General features: G+C 46.2%; 1 protein-coding gene across 8 annotated transcripts in view; it reads right to left on the bottom strand.

The window, feature by feature from the left end:
• Nucleotides 1-9,446: 9,446 nt before the first annotated feature.
• Nucleotides 9,447-15,305, bottom strand: part of ATP12A (ATPase H+/K+ transporting non-gastric alpha2 subunit) — a 28,262-nt gene continuing 22,403 nt past the window's right edge. For 2 of the 8 annotated variants that reach the window (XM_036455590.1, XM_036455587.1), the window contains 9 exons: nucleotides 14,156-14,306; nucleotides 13,069-13,237; nucleotides 12,828-12,982; nucleotides 11,558-11,681; nucleotides 11,246-11,391; nucleotides 10,490-10,623; nucleotides 10,248-10,349; nucleotides 9,778-9,869; nucleotides 9,447-9,695 (listed from right to left, as the gene is read on the bottom strand). In XM_036455590.1, the coding sequence (XP_036311483.1) occupies nucleotides 9,667-9,695; nucleotides 9,778-9,869; nucleotides 10,248-10,349; nucleotides 10,490-10,623; nucleotides 11,246-11,391; nucleotides 11,558-11,681; nucleotides 12,828-12,982; nucleotides 13,069-13,237; nucleotides 14,156-14,306 (1,102 nt within the window). In that variant the 3' untranslated portion in view covers nucleotides 9,447-9,666. Of the gene's footprint in view, nucleotides 9,696-9,777; nucleotides 9,870-9,990; nucleotides 10,034-10,247; nucleotides 10,350-10,489; nucleotides 10,624-11,245; nucleotides 11,392-11,557; nucleotides 11,805-12,827; nucleotides 12,983-13,068; nucleotides 13,238-14,155; nucleotides 14,307-15,305 lie in introns of those variants that run through there. The other 6 variants (XM_036455588.1, XR_004990983.1, XR_004990984.1 and 3 more) reach the window with 6 other exon arrangements.

The raw sequence follows: 15,305 nt of genomic DNA on the forward strand, positions 1-15,305 counted from the left end.
GTAAATTGAGGAAAGGAAGCATTCCAGTGAAAAGGAACAGCATAAGCAAGAGAAAGTAGGAAGGAGATGCAGTGGTGTGGCCTCTTACAATTTAGAGATCATTTGGCCAGAGTATTAATTTCCTTAAAGTGAGATTTTTTGAGAGATATGTTGGGATGGGATTTTGGACAGTCTTGAATATTGGGCTAAAGAGTTTGGACTTTACCCTTCAAGCTTCAGAGTGCTGGCTAAGTGTGTGTGTGGCCAAAGGATGGAGTCATCTGGTGGAATGTGGCAGGTGGATCGTGGAAGAAGCACCTGGAGATGATGGCAGAGTACTTTCAGTGATTGATAAAAGCCTGCAGATATTCCTTATTTTCCCTTCAACATTCTTTTGAAACATAAACAGAAGTTCGAAAGCTCACCCTTGATTAAAAAAATCTTCATACTTTGTTGCCCTCAGGAAAAAGTATCGCTTCCTTAGCCCATCCTCATGCCACCTACCCAACAGTTCCTGCTACTAATCCATAATGAAATGCATAGAACTATTTGAGCCAATGTTCCCCTGCAACATACTGAAATCTTCTACAGTTTTGTGAGCGGTTTTCCCTGTTCTCCTATCTGGAATGCCCATTCCTTCCTTTTTATCGACTCATCATCCTTCATGGCTCAGCCTTTGAATCATCAACTACTGTCCTAGCAAGTGACTACAGTCACTACTGTCCTAGAAGTAGCCATAATACCCTTTTCCACTAGGATATCTGTACTGCAATTGGAATAATGACAATCTAATTGCACAGGGTTCTTCTTGGGTCATGATATGCATCTAATGTACAGAGGAGTCATTTCTGAATATCATTAATTGTGCTGGAGAGAAGTATGCCCTTGGTAATTTCAGTAATTAAATAAATCTTGGATAAATCAGGGCCAGTTAGAAATACAATTGTAGGAGGATCCAAGATGGCTGCTCGGGTAGACACCTAACCGCAGCAGCACACAACAATTTCAATGGAATACAACTAAAATGTAGAGTGGACATTGCCCAGAGCTACAGGTAGTCGACTGACTGAAAATTCTACAACAAGAAGGAAAGAGAAAACCAGAAGGAAAATCAGAGGAGCTGAAAAAAAGCCTAAGTTATGGAGACATGCTGTGCGCTCGCACGCGCTCGGGCGCGCACAGAGAGGTCACAGCTGGAGAGGAGGAGAGGGCTGGGTGCTGCCTGGCGTTCCCTAGCAGGAAGGAAATAAAACCCCCAGCCTGGGCTGAACCCCGGAACCGGCAGCGCTGACCCCCAGTTATGAGCCACACCCTGGGGACCCAGGCTCCAGCAGGGGGAGACGGGGCTGTGAGGCGGAATCCCAAGCAAGCAGCGAAAAGCAGGGCCCCCGGAGTCGCACTCACATTGTGCGCAGAGGACTGAATGTAGACTTTGATGCTGGATTACCCTAACGTGAAGAAACAAAGCCTCGGGCGGCGCTGTGCCTCAGTCCGGACTGCTCTGAACCCCAGTCCTGGACCAGACCCTGGGGACCCAGGCTTGGGCAGGGGGAGTTGGGGCTGTGAGGCGGAATCCCAGGGGAGTGGCGAAAAGCGGAGCCCCCAGAGTCGCGCGCAGAGGACAGTCTGTTGACTCTGATCCTGGACTCCCCTAGCAGGAAGGAGAAAAAAAAAAAGCTCCAGACTGGAGGAATGCGACAGGGAGCAGGAGCCCCTGCCGGACACCAGCCAGCCGGGCGCCGGCAGGGAGCCGGGCAACGGGGCCCCCGGGGGCGGGGGGTGCCCCTGAGCCATGGACCTCTGAGCGCGGGCAACGGAGCCAAGGCCGGGGGCTGCTTCCTGGGCGGCACCGACCCCTGCAACAGGCTGGAGCAGCGTGGGAGCCCTCGGAGAACAAAGGGGTGCCACAGGCCAACCTGCCGAGCTCCCAGGACAGGAGGAAGAAACCAAAGTTCTCAATGTGAAGACATCAAGTGAGAGCAAAAGATAGTAAAATTACTTAAGAAAGAATACAAAGAAGATCTTGAAAATTCAAAGACTAAGTCAGAACTCAACTCACCAGCCAACATTGCAACATAAATGCGTTTAAAAAAAAAAAAAAAAAAAAAAGGACAGAATGTTGGAACAGCGGCGGCCAGGCCTAGAGTGTCCAGGCACAAAGCAATGGCAACTGGGCCTGGAGCAGCAACGGCCAGGCCCCAGAGCAGCAGCAGCCAGAACCAGAACAACAACAGCCAGCACTGGAGCAGCCAGACCTGGGGCAGTGGCAGCCAGGCCTGAGGCGGAGGCAGCCAAGCCCAGGGAGGCCAGTCCAGGAACACCCAGACCCGGAGTGGCTGGGCCCAAAGAAGCCGGGCCCCGAGCAGCCGGGTTGGGAGCAGCCAGGTCCAGAACAGCAGTAGCCAAGCCCGGAGCATCCAGGCTGGGAGCGGCCAGACTCGGAGCGGCCGGGCCCAGGGCAGCCGGGCCCAGAGCAGCCGGGTCTGGTGCAGCCAGGCCCGGAGCAGCGGCTGCCAGGCTGGGAGCGGCCAGGCCCGGAGCAGCCGGGTCTGGTGCGGCCAGGCCCGGAGCAGCGGCTGCCAGGCTGGGAGCGGCCAGGCCCGGAGCAGCCGGGTCTGGTGCGGCCAGGCCCGGAGCAGCGGCTGCCAGGCTGGGAGCGGCCAGGCCCGGATCAGCCGGGTCTGGTGCGGCCAGGCCCGGAGCAGCGGCTGCCAGGCTGGGGGCGGCCAGGCCCGGAGCAGCCGGGTCGGATGCGGCCAGGCCCGGAGCAGCAGCAGCCAGGTCCAGAGCAACTAGGTTGGGAGCGGCAGTGACCAGACCTGGAGCAGCTGGTTGTGGAACGAACCAGAGCAACAGAGGCCAGGCCCGGAACAGCCAGGCCCGGAACAGCTCGCTCTTCGCCTGCCCCTGCCCCACGGCTGCCTCTCAGACATGGCTGGAAACTTTTGTGGGAACTTAAGGGTCTGCTGAATCAAGTGATGAAGGCTTAGATCTGGATGTGTTGAGTTAGTATAGGGTTGGGGTGTTGATCTGTGAGTGCCTTGGGTGGGGCCTGGATGAGGCTGGTTGACCTATTTGGAAATGTCTTTTGTGTGAAATGTATCATTGGGCATGTGGTGGTATTATTGATATGAGAAAATGCTAAGTAACTGATTTACTATCTGAAAAGGGATTTATTATCGGGGAAAGGGAGGGAGGAAGAGACTGAACATAAACTGCACCTATGGATGAGGACAATGGGGGATGGGGAGGGGGCGGAGGGTGGGATGGGAACCTGGTGGAGGGGGGAAGAAATGAGGAACCTTTGTAACAATTTGAACAATAAAGATTGATTAAAAAAAAAAAAAAGAAATACAATTGTAAATGTTTAGACTCCATATGTCAGGTCATGATGTTACAGAGAACCGAAATAAATCAAGCAATGCTTGGAGAGTTTGGAATCACACTTTATTCACTGTGGTGGGCTCAGAGAAAACTAATTAAAATTCTAAGCAAAGCTACAAGCAGAACTTCCCTTTTTATTAAAGAGCCAGCCCTATGTGTGCTTAGTGGTTATTTCTCTGCTGGCCTTGAAAACAACACAGTTCTATCCAATTAAAAAATACACCTGGCATGGCATTGTGAGTATGAGCGTATCTAGTCTCTGGCCTACAAGGTCAGACTGCTAAGTTTATCTTCCATATTATTCAAGCAGGCTAAAGCAGGCTGGAAATCAAAGTTGTTTTTATAGAATAAGAGGCCATCTAAAAAATAGCAGAGAATTCCAAACAGTAGTTTTACAAAATAGGGATTAGCCATCTCGTCTCTCCACCCCTTGCCCCACAAGCTTTTTAGCCTTGTGGTACCATAACCATGGGATGTTATGGTGAACAGGGGTGACTATCACTCTTTTACTGCTTCCTGCTGAAAAGGGGTGACGTCCAAGAGGTTAACATCCTGTTTCTTCCTCTCGGAGAGGTTTGTAGGGAATTCTTCTAGCTTGTAGGACCATTTGAAGTTTAAAGGCATCTAGACGGGATGAGATAAAGCGAGTTAACAAATTTAGAAGACATGGTCCTAGGGTTATGGCTATAAGAAGCATTAACAGTGGTCCTGTCAATGGAAGGAGCCATTTCCATACCTCCCGCTCCCCACCATGCAGCCTAGGTCTTGGATAACTACTGTCTTATTTTTGAAGCTCAATCAGCTAGTTTCTTGGCCCCACCCCTTACCATCATCTCTGTGATTTGGGAGTTATAAAGTTCATTGAGGCGCGTAAGTTGGAATGGAGGTCCTTTGCATACTTTATCATGGAAGGACAGATTACAGTCAGACCATGTGTGCGGGGAGGTGGGGGCTGCCGTGTAGCTTGTAGATGAGAGGGGAAGATAGAGCCAGCACTCCCTGGCTAAGGCTGGGTTGATCTGATTTAAGAGGGGGAGGGTGAGATTGAGCATTCAGTAGAAATAGGACTCAGGAGGCTCTCAAGAGGCAGAGTGTAGACCTGAGAGTGGTCGTGATTAAGGGAGTTCAGTAACAGGAAAAGAATTAGCCTTAGCTTCATCTTGTTCCTTTGCTGTGTAGAAAGCAGTAATTTTATGGTGTTTCTGTGTCACAGCATGGGCATGGGACTAGCCTCAGGTTCTGGCAGTACTCAGAAAAATACAAAAAAAGAATTATTAGAAAGATAAAAACAGTGATTATCCAGAAATACCAGAGCATTATACCTTTAAGAGAAGATAAGAAAGATTAGTGTAAGGAATAATTTAACAGGTGTTTCTGAATTTCTTAGAGCAAGTTGATCAGCCAGGTCCATTGTCTTCTTGAGGGTGATCCACAGGGGGTGTTTCTGGTCAGGGGTCAAATTCCACTTAGGGTGGGCGTTGCTCGGCTGGTGGGTTGCTTTCACCTGGGAGCAGTGAATCCAGGTGTTTAGTTCTGCAACTTTGAGAGCTCCGGGGGTGATTAGTATGACTAGGTAGGGGCTCTCTTTTTCCAGTCTTTTACCCAAATCTGGACTCCAAGTTTATAAGGATGTACAGCTTTTCCTAGAGAGATGGGTAGTCAATCGGTAACCCATCTATGTATCTCAAAGACAGTTTTTCCAAGTACTTGTAATTGCTTCTGGATTTCTAAGTTTCCTATTTCACCCAAAGCTCCCATTGGCCGAATTAAGGAAGGGGGTCTGCCGTATAGAATTTCAAAGGTCATCATACCCACAGTAGTACAAGAGGCAAGATATCTGTCCAGGATAAGGTTGTCTCTTGGCATAGCTTAGCCATAGCCTGCTTTAGAGTCCGGTTCATGCACTCCACTTTCCCTGAACTCTGAGGCCTGTGAGCTGTATGTATTATAGGTTCCATCTAATTCCTAAAGCCTTAGTAACCTGTTGTACTATTTCAACTACAAAGGGTAGGCCATTATCAGACCCTATGGTCAGAGGCATTCCATATCATGGGATTATATCCTTCAGCAATGCCTTAGTGACTTCTCTCGCTTTTTCTGTTCAAGTGTGATATGCCTCGACACAGCCTGACAAGGTGCAAAGACTACTAGGTATTTATTTCCTCTGCTAGGCCCCATTTCCGTAAAATCTACTTCTAAGTCCTCAAAGGGAGTTTGCCCACAGACTTGAACTCCTGTCAGTCTCACGGGACCCTGTTTGGCATTGTTCTGCACACAGAGGAGACAACACTGAGAGACTGAGGCACACAAAGAGGAAAGATGGGCAGTTAGGTAGTATCTGCCTAACAAAGCGTCTAGGGAAGTCTTTCTTAAAGGAGTAAATTCATGCTGCTGAAGGACCGACTACTTATGGGCTAACTGTTCTGGGACATAGACCCTATGATCTGGGAGTATCCACCAGCCTTCTTTTGTTCTTTTGCCCTCTTCTTTCTGGGCCCATTCCTCCTCCTGAGAAGTGTACTTTGGAGGGTTAGGTAATTCGGGGGCCAACATGATCCATGACAGTGCTACTTGTTCTTTAGCATCCAGCTCGGCTGAGGCATCAGCACCTGGTTTCCTTCTGACACTGAGTCTTTCCCTTTCTGGTGACCTTTGCAATGGACGATGGCTATTTCTTTAGGCTCTCAAACTGCTTCTAAAATCTCATTTTTATTTTTTTTATTGTTTAAAGTATTACATATAGTAGTACTTATATCTCCTTTTTCCCCCCATTGACCTTCCCCCAGCCTCCCCTACCGCCTGTCACATGCCCTCCCCCCCCCCCTCAGTGTCTTGTGTCCATTGGTTGTGCTTATATGCATGCATACTAGTCCTTTGGTTTATCTATTTACCCCCCTCCCCAACACTCCCCAGTGTTCCCACTGTAATTTGACAGGGTATCTGCATCTATCTGCCTCTGTATCTAACTTTTTGTTCATCAGATAATAATGTTCTTTATTTTCCATAAATGAGTGAGATCATGTGGTATTTTTCTTTCATTGCCTGGCTTATTTCACTTAACATAATGCTCTCCAGGTCCATGCATGCTACTGCAAATGGTAAGAATTCCTTCTTTTATGTAGCAGCGTAGTATTCCACTGTATAGATGCACTGTAGTATTCTAATCTACTCATCTACTGATGGGCATTTAGTCTGTTTCCAAATATTAGCTATGGTGAATTATACTGCTATGAACATAGGGGTGCATATATCCTTTATGATTGGTGTTTCTAGTATCTTGGTATATATTCCTAGAAGTGGGATTACTGGGTCAAATGGGAGTTCCATTTTCCATTTCTTTTATTGGGTCATTTATCTTCCTTTCATTAAGTTGTATAAGCTGTCTGTAGATGTTGGAGATTAAACCTGTATCAGTGATAACATTGGAACATTGGCAAATATGTTCTCCCATACAGTGGGCTTTCTTGTTGTTTTGTTGATGGTTTCTTTTGCTGTAAAAAAAAAAAAAAAAAAAAAAAAAAAAAAAGCTTTTTATTTTTATGTAGTCCCACTTGTTTATTTTCTCTTTAGTTTCCATTGTCCTAGGAGTGGTATCAGTGAAGAAATTGCTTCGGCATATGTCTGAGATTTCTCTGCCTGTGGATTCTTCTAGTATTTTTATGGTTTCCTGTCTTATGTTTAAGTCTTTATCCATTTGAGTTTATTTTTGTGCATGGTGTAAGTTGGTGATCTAGTTTCATTTTTTTGCATGTATCTATCCAATTTTCCCAACACCATTTATTGAAGAGACTGTCTTGTCTCCATTGTATGTTCATGCTACCTTTATCAAATATAAATTGAGTATAGTGGTTTGAGTCTATATCTGGGTTCTCTATTCTATTCCATTGGTTTATATGTCTGTTCTTGTGCCAGTACCAGGCTGTTTTGAGAACAGTGGCTTTGTAATACAGCTTGAAATCTGGTATTGAGATCCCACTTACTTTGTTCTTCTTTCTCAGGATTTCTGTGGCTATTCTGGGTCTTTTTTTATTCCAGATAAATTTATGAAGAGTTCTTTCTAAGTCAGTGAAATATGCTGTTGGTATTTTAATGGGGAGTGCATTGAATCTATAGATTGCTTTGGGTAGTATGGACATTTTAATGATGTTGATTCTAAAAATCCACGAACATGTTGTGTTCTTACACACACACACACACACACACACACACACACAAGTCAAGCACTTCACAATGCTGGCGTTAGCTGCTTTGCCAAGACTGGAATGAAAGGTCATCCTAATGCCACCTGGAAGAGTTTCCAGTTCACTGGAACTACTGATAAAAGATGTATGATAACTATGGCTGAAAATAGAGATTAAAACCCTCGAGGATGGCAATATTATTTTAACCTAAAGATACATGTTATAATCTATTTACATAAAGTTACCATTCTCGCTCCTGACCTCTTTCATGCTTCTAAATGTGACCTGAGAATATGGTACAGAACTGTGGCTCTAAGTTGTTTTTCCCCTGTCCAGAGATCTGACCTAGACCCACCAGCAGCAAAATGCCTTTGTCTAAAAAAGTAATGGAGAGGGGTGAGAGGGTAGAGGCCAATGAATGAAAAAGGAGTTCTGTCCAATTTGTGCTGGGTGTGCCATTGATGGAAAGGCTTTTAACACTACTCTCCATGCCCTCTCTATGGAAAAGCTGTATTCTCTATAGCACATGTGTCAAACACAAGGCCCGCGGGCCAAATCCGTCCCGCCAGGCCTTGCAATGTGGCCCGCACCGCACTGTCATCACTGCACTCCACTGCGTTTCCATCACAATGACAGTTTATGACTGTTCAGTAAACCATTCGGCCCGCGATTTAGGCTGGATTTTAGATTTTGGCCCCTTCTCTGATTGAGTTCGACACCCTTACTCTATAGTAATCCTGACTTTAAAATGTGGGCCCATCAGAGACCCAGCATACAGGGTGGAGATGCTGGTGAGGGGAGAGTTGAAAAATTCCTGTATTTTCCATAGAAAAGTAGAATGAATGAAAGAAACAAAAAAAAAATTGAAATATCATCTCACTTTTGGGTTTGACCTACACTTTGTATTCCAGAAAAGCTTGAATTAATTGGAACACCACAATGAGACCTGGTTTTATAAAATATCTTTTACTTAAAAATGAGATCTTTCTGGGGCTGTCAACATGGATGTGAATAAATCTAAGTTAAGGCATGAAACATGAAAACATATAAAATGAATGCTGGAGGGTACTTTGCAACTGTTTTACAAGAAATAAATATTACTGTTTTAAACAACAATAGTTCTCTACTGAGACTGAATCCTGGGAAATGAAAATACCTTTGAGTCAAAAGAGCTTTTGGAACAGGATATGTAAAACGAACTTGAAGTTCCGTTTTGGAGTAGCTGGTGGTAGCGGGTGGAGGGCAGCATGGGATGGAGGGAGGGGTCTCACTGGTAGGAGAGAGAACACCAAGGTTGGTTGAGGTGATGCAGCTAAGTGACTGAGGATATTTAAGGACATCTCAGAGTCACAACTAAGATTGTCCATGTTTTTGTGATGTAAACCTACCATCACTTCCATATCTTACAAACCTTCAGCTGCACTGCCCCTTTTGAGCAAGGTAGGTATGAAGATATAAGTTCTCTGGGAATTCACAGAAATCTTTGGGAGGTCATTGAAGTTTTAACATGGTATGGAATGGAGGTCCAAACAATCCTCTGAGAGCTTAGGGAGCAGAAACCCCAGCAGATTTTTGGATTACCTAAACTATTTCATGGGAGTGAGCTTTATCCTATACAATAAAAGTCTAATATGCTAAGTGTCTGACTGTTCAACCATTTGACCAGTTGCAATGATGAGCAATGACCACCAGGGGGCAGATGCTCCAACCGGTAGGTAAGCTTGCTGCTGGGGTCTGGCCAATTGGGATTAGGCGAGATGGGCTGGACATGCCCTGGAGCCAATCTCCCAAGGTCCTTCCCCAACCTCTAAAACATTTCTTCTAATTAATTTCCTTTCAATGTACATGAATTCATGCACAGGGCCTCTGGATACATATAAATATGTCAGTTTTCCATATACATTACCTTGAAATTCACATCCTTATATATAAGGAGGTGTATATCTAATGAAAATCACATATAAATAGTCAAATCTCTGCTTTACAGTATAAACATCTGTTAGTGTCTTTCCTACAGTTTTCTGCCTTCTCCTGAATATATTCTGATGATGTCCCAGATGTGGCCAGGAGATGGAGAGGAATGTTCTGGTGTTCTGGTGGGAGGCTTGAGAAGTAGGTGGTCTTAATAATACATGTTCTTATCCCACCAGCCTGCAGAGGTAGAAAGTGAGTTAGAAATGGATAGTCTGTGGAAGTGAATAGGCAGAGTCTCAAAGATCATCCTACAACTTACTTCCAGGGTAGAGTCTGATAAAAAGTTTCCGCACTTCATCGTACACCCAGATTAGAAAGGCGTGGGGCACAGCCACAAACCAGTACTGAGGCCTGGAAACAGAAGGGGGAGGTGAACCTGAATGCACTGAAGGGAGGACCCAGCCCCTGCCTCCTTGGAAAGAACAGATCCACTGGGTCACACAACATGAAACTGGAAAGTTTCTTATTTAACCTGGATTGTGACCACTAGAAGTAGCATCTGCCTTTGAGGTGACCTGTTGGATGAGGGTAGAGATGGGATGGAGAGATGTGGGAAACCCATCTTCTCTTCGGGAAAACTAGCAGGTCAAAGCCTCTGACTGATATGTTTTGTCTTTATTGAGAGACTGAGGGGAAATTCCCCGCTGTCCCCAAGTACTAATGTTTATTTAGGCTGTGACAGCTCAGAGTAGGACTGGCCTTTTCCTTTCCACTGTTGAAGGAACTCACCGGAGCATGGTGAAATTCAGGGCTGTGATGCTTCCCAGGCCATAGGAGAGGATTAGAGCGATGATAATCTGGGAGGCGATCCCTACCCAGATGACTTTATTTCTACAAGAAACATTAAAGCATGAAGATTATGAATGCTTTTGGCCCAGGACCACATACCCAGCACCAGCACCAGCAGAGTCAATGCCTCTCATGGTATGCTGCCTCATCACCCAGGAGGTCAAGTGGGATACAGGTAGTACCTGAAGAGACCCTGCTGGAAGATAGAATTCTTCCGGGTTTTCCTGATGATCAGATCTGCTATTTGCTGGATCATGATGCCAATAAAGAAAGCCGTGTAGCCTGTCCATTCTAGGTATTTCCTCTGGTAACGCGTCTGTCAGGAGACAGAGAGGGAGCGAAGGAGAGAAGGAGAGAGGGAGAGAAGGAGAGGAGGGGGGAGAGAGAGGGAGAGGGAGAGGGAGAGGGAGAGGGAGAGGGAGAGGGAGAGGGAGAGGGAGAGGGAGAGGGAGGGAGAGGGAGAGGGAGAGGGAGAGGGGAGAGAGAGAGAGAGAGAGAGAGAGAGAGAGAGAGAGAGAGAGAGAGAGAGAGAATGATATCTCACAGGGAAATATTTCCATGCAGTTCTGTGAAGCTCTACTCTCCTGACTTCCCTGAGATTGAGAGCAGATCACCTCCTTGTGTTTGAAAAGAAACATAGTTGTTTTTGGTTTATTTTCAACCCGGCAAGCAGGAAAAGATGCTAGCTTAATTGATTTGGCCCAACTGTGGACATTGTTGGGACTGGCTACTCTTCCCTAAAAAGTGACCTCTAGGCATCAAATTCAGGAGAAGAGGTGAGTCCCATCAAAGGCCACAGCACCTGTTAACTTGGAAAATGTTCACCTTCTTTGTGTCACTACAGCCATCCAGGGAAACCTAAGTTCTGTGGCAGCCTGAGCAGGGAGGTGACAGGAGGGGAGGAGCAGGAGGATGAAGAAAGCAGAGCCCCTCCTTACCCATTCTTGTCCATAGCTATCTTCCAAGTTGTTCACAAAGTCCTTCTCCCATTCCACCCGGAGGTTAATGAGAGTGCTGGGTCTAAAGCCCTCCTGTGCATACACAGTGAAATACACAAGAAAAGCTCCCAGGGACTGCATGAGACCTGAGGGAAAGAGAGGAAGGCGTAGGTTCCACGATGACTTCAGAACTGCCCTCCCCTTATTCTCCTCATGGTTCCTCCTCCCACCCAACCACACCCCACAAAGAAAAGCACAGCTTCTGACTGTGACTGGGTAGTCCCCTGGTGACAGGACATGCCCTCATCATACCTATGTGCAGATAAGAGTATACGGCAAGCGGCTTGTTCACCAGTCGATCCTTCTTCTTGTGGCGAGGCTTCCTATTCATAATGTCACTTTCAGCTTTCTCATAAGCTAAGGCGATGGACGGGACCTGAAGGGGAGAATCTTGAGGCCCACCCCTTGAATACTGTGCTCTACCCACAGGATTTCAGCAGGGGGCTGGGGAAGGTGGCGGGAAGGATGGTGGCAGGTGACAATGGGCTATGGAACTGGTCTATTCAGGGTGAAGGCAAGGGATGGGGTGAATGCATTGTCTGCGGTTGGCTTTAAAAATCAATCTGCTTTTCATCATCACCATGTGCTGGCAGTTCTATAGAATGCAAGTTATAAGTATTTTTGCCCCTCTGGGGCAGTTTTCTCCTACTGTCCCCTCCCCTGGATCACAGTGATTCTCTCCCAGGTCTTCCACCCTAGAGGGCCTGTTAAAAGACAGATCATGGCTCCATTGCCCCTCCCCACTTCCCATAGATTTTCTGATCCACAAGGTCCTGGCTAGGGCCAAAGACTGCGTTTCTAATAAGTTCCCTGGGCCACACTGGAAGCACCACTGCAGTGGAGAAAAATGAGCAAACCTAAAGGACCTGGAAATGATCTGACTGTAGCCTTGGCTATCCCATTTCCCATCTGAGGTAGAGCTATCTGGAGGTTGTGTGAAGCAAGAGAGGGCAAGGAGGCAATTTGCAGGACTGCTGCCTTTTCTTGGAATTCAGACTGCTCCCCGTAGCCTTTCCTCCTTTGCCTCTGTAAGCCAGAGACATGAGCATAATGTCACCAAGATTCCTTACACAGATGCAAGCTTGTAGGGGGGCGGGTTTAAGTGACAGCATTGTAGGTCAATGTGAAGTTTTATAACTGCGGCTTCTTATTGTGCTAAGGCGAGGAGCCTTCAGATCACAGATCCCATTATTTAACAAGGGGCTGCTCTGGGTTATCACTTCAGCCATTAGGTCCCCAGAAACACAGGAACTATCTTGATGACAGCTGCATCTTCTCGACCCTGACCAATAGCATGTTTTTGGGTGAAGAACTCGTGTTTGAAAAGCTGTTTTATGAAGTGAAGTGTTGTTAATTTCCAAACATTTGACAGATTGACATCACAGAGAGCTCATTAGAAATGCAGAACTTCTGGCTCCTTCGTGGGAAAGTTTAATTTATCTCCTTGCCCTTGAGGCAATGACTCTAAAGTTTATATGACCTGGGTTAGTTATCAGACCCTATTCCCTGTAGTGCTACTTACAATGTCTGTGCCCAAGTCGATGAACAAGATGGTGATGGTGCCTAAAGGCAGAGGCACCCCAACAATGATATAGATCAGAAAGGGGCACAGTTCAGCGATGTTCTTGGTCAGGGTGTATGCGATAGTCTTCTTGAGGTTGTCAAAGATCAGGCGACCTAGGCAACAATGTTTCTCCTTATAAGACGGGCTCTTCTCCCAGTGACCCGTTTTCAGGAAGACCACTTGGAGGAAGACTACGCACCTTCCTCCACTCCGGTGACTATGGATGCGAAGTTGTCATCCAGCAAGACCATGTCGGCTGCATTTTTGGCGGCATCTGAACCTGCTATCCCCATGGCAATCCCAATATCTGCCTTCTTTAGAGCTGGAGAGTCATTCACTCCATCACCGGTCACAGCAACAACTGCATCCTATGCACAGGGACACAATGAGAAAATGGGAATGAACAGGACTATGGGGTCCCAGGTCTGGCAGGAACACTGTCTCCCTTTTGTCTTGAGGATGGAGGACAACTGCAAAGGAGACAAAGGGCCTGGTTTGGGATTTGGAGGAGAGATAAAGACAGGAGATCCCAGATGACAGATCATGAGCTCCAAACAAGATGTATTTAAATAATTAAAATCAATGAGTGTGGCAGGCAAGAGGGATACTATTGGTGCTCCATATCCACAGGTTTCCCATCTGAAGAGTCAACTGAGGATCAAAAATATTCAGAAAAAATAACCCCCAGAAAGTTCCAAAAAGTGAAACTTGACTTTGCCACATGCTGAACACTATGCTGATGCCAGAAAAATGAAGTGATGTGGGGTACACCCTGCTATAGCCTCTGTTCAAATGTAGGTAATGTGAAAGTGTCAGTTACAGGTAAATACAGGTCACATGCAAATAACACTCCATTTTCTATAATATAAGGAACTGAACATTCGTGGGTTTTGGTTGGGTGGGAATGGGGGAGGGGGGGCGAGAGGGATGTCCTGGAACTAATCCTCTGAGGACACTGAGGGAAAACTAATTTATATTTTTGTCTTTACATTTTCGTTCTTTGTCTTAAATTTTAAATCTTTCTGTACCCACACTGGCCATAGTACCAGACGCTTCGCTGTCAGAAAGCCCTTTGGAGAGTGTGCAGCTGCATTTGCGAGGGAATCTCAAGGGGGCAGAGGGTCAGCCCGAAATGTGGCAATGTGAGATGATGCAGACAGGCAAGGAACTATCTCTAGAGGCTGAAAAGGCACCAGGCCTTGGCCTGGGCTCTGACTCTTAGCCATGCAGTTCCCTGCAGGACGGCGAGGGACTGGGAGGTCATCTGAGCACTGCTGCCCACCCACCTGCCTCTGGCAGCCCTCCACAATAATCAGCTTCTGCTGGGGCGATGTTCGGGCAAAAACAATCTCTGGGTAGCTGGTTAAGACCTCATCAAGCTGGTCCTCGCTCATGTCCTTCAGCTCCATGCCAGTCACCACCACAGCTTTAGCATCCCTAGAAAGGTCAGAAGGAACTGGGTGAGGCCGAAGTCAGATCTTTGGCTGAAACACCCTTCTGGGCAGGATGTGGACTGAAGCGTCTCTCATTTCACTTGGGAATCCAATGTCCTTGATATCCAATACTTGAGTGGGATGAAGGGGACATTTTGGTTTCCATTTCAAGATGGTAAACTGAAGCTAAAAATAGTTCATTTCCCCAATAGGAATAACCGAGTAGCCTTTTCTGATAGGAATGGGTGAGAAGTGGAGCTTCCTGGGCAGTGTTTTACTTAACAAGGAAATGGAGGGTTAAAAAACACTGCCTGAAACTGATGAACAAAAAGATAGATACAGAAACAGTAAAGAAACAGACTGTCAAATTACAGCAGGGAGGAGAGGGATACATGCATATAAGCATAACCAATGGAGGAAAAACTCTGGGGAGGGAGGGCATGTATGGGAGATGGGGTGGGGGGAGATTGGTAAGGTATGTATACGTATAATACCTCAATAAAAAATAAAAAATAAAAACAAAGAGGAAAAAAAAACCAATGCCTGTTTATATGTTTTGGGTCCTAGAATTCAGCTTATGCCAAAACATGGATAACAATTCCTATTGTTTATTTCAGATTTATAGAGTATCTACTATGCAATGAGCTAGGTAGGAAAAAATATATTGAAGTCTTCTTTGAGGAAAACTGTTTTCTGCTACTCTAAAAGGAAGGTTCTAGAAACTTTGATTTTTCAGATCTGATTGTGTTGTTTCCTGTTAAAATTCTTTAGAGGCTTTCATTAAGCTTAGAGCAGACCCGAGGTGAAGCTGGCACGGCCATGTGCAGCCCATGCTATCGAGTCTCATCTCATGTCCCCTATGTCTCAGTTCTAAACCCACAGGCCCTCCACAGCCCAAAGGCTTGCACAGTTCTTGCTGCCCCATCTTTCCTTCACTAACTCTCCACTTTTCAGTCTTCAAACCTCAGCTTAAACATTCTGTACAAAACACTTCATGCCTTTT

The sequence above is a fragment of the Pipistrellus kuhlii genome, unplaced genomic scaffold (genome assembly GCF_014108245.1).
Source record: "Pipistrellus kuhlii isolate mPipKuh1 unplaced genomic scaffold, mPipKuh1.p scaffold_m20_p_3, whole genome shotgun sequence".
NCBI classification, from domain to species: domain Eukaryota; kingdom Metazoa; phylum Chordata; class Mammalia; order Chiroptera; family Vespertilionidae; genus Pipistrellus; species Pipistrellus kuhlii.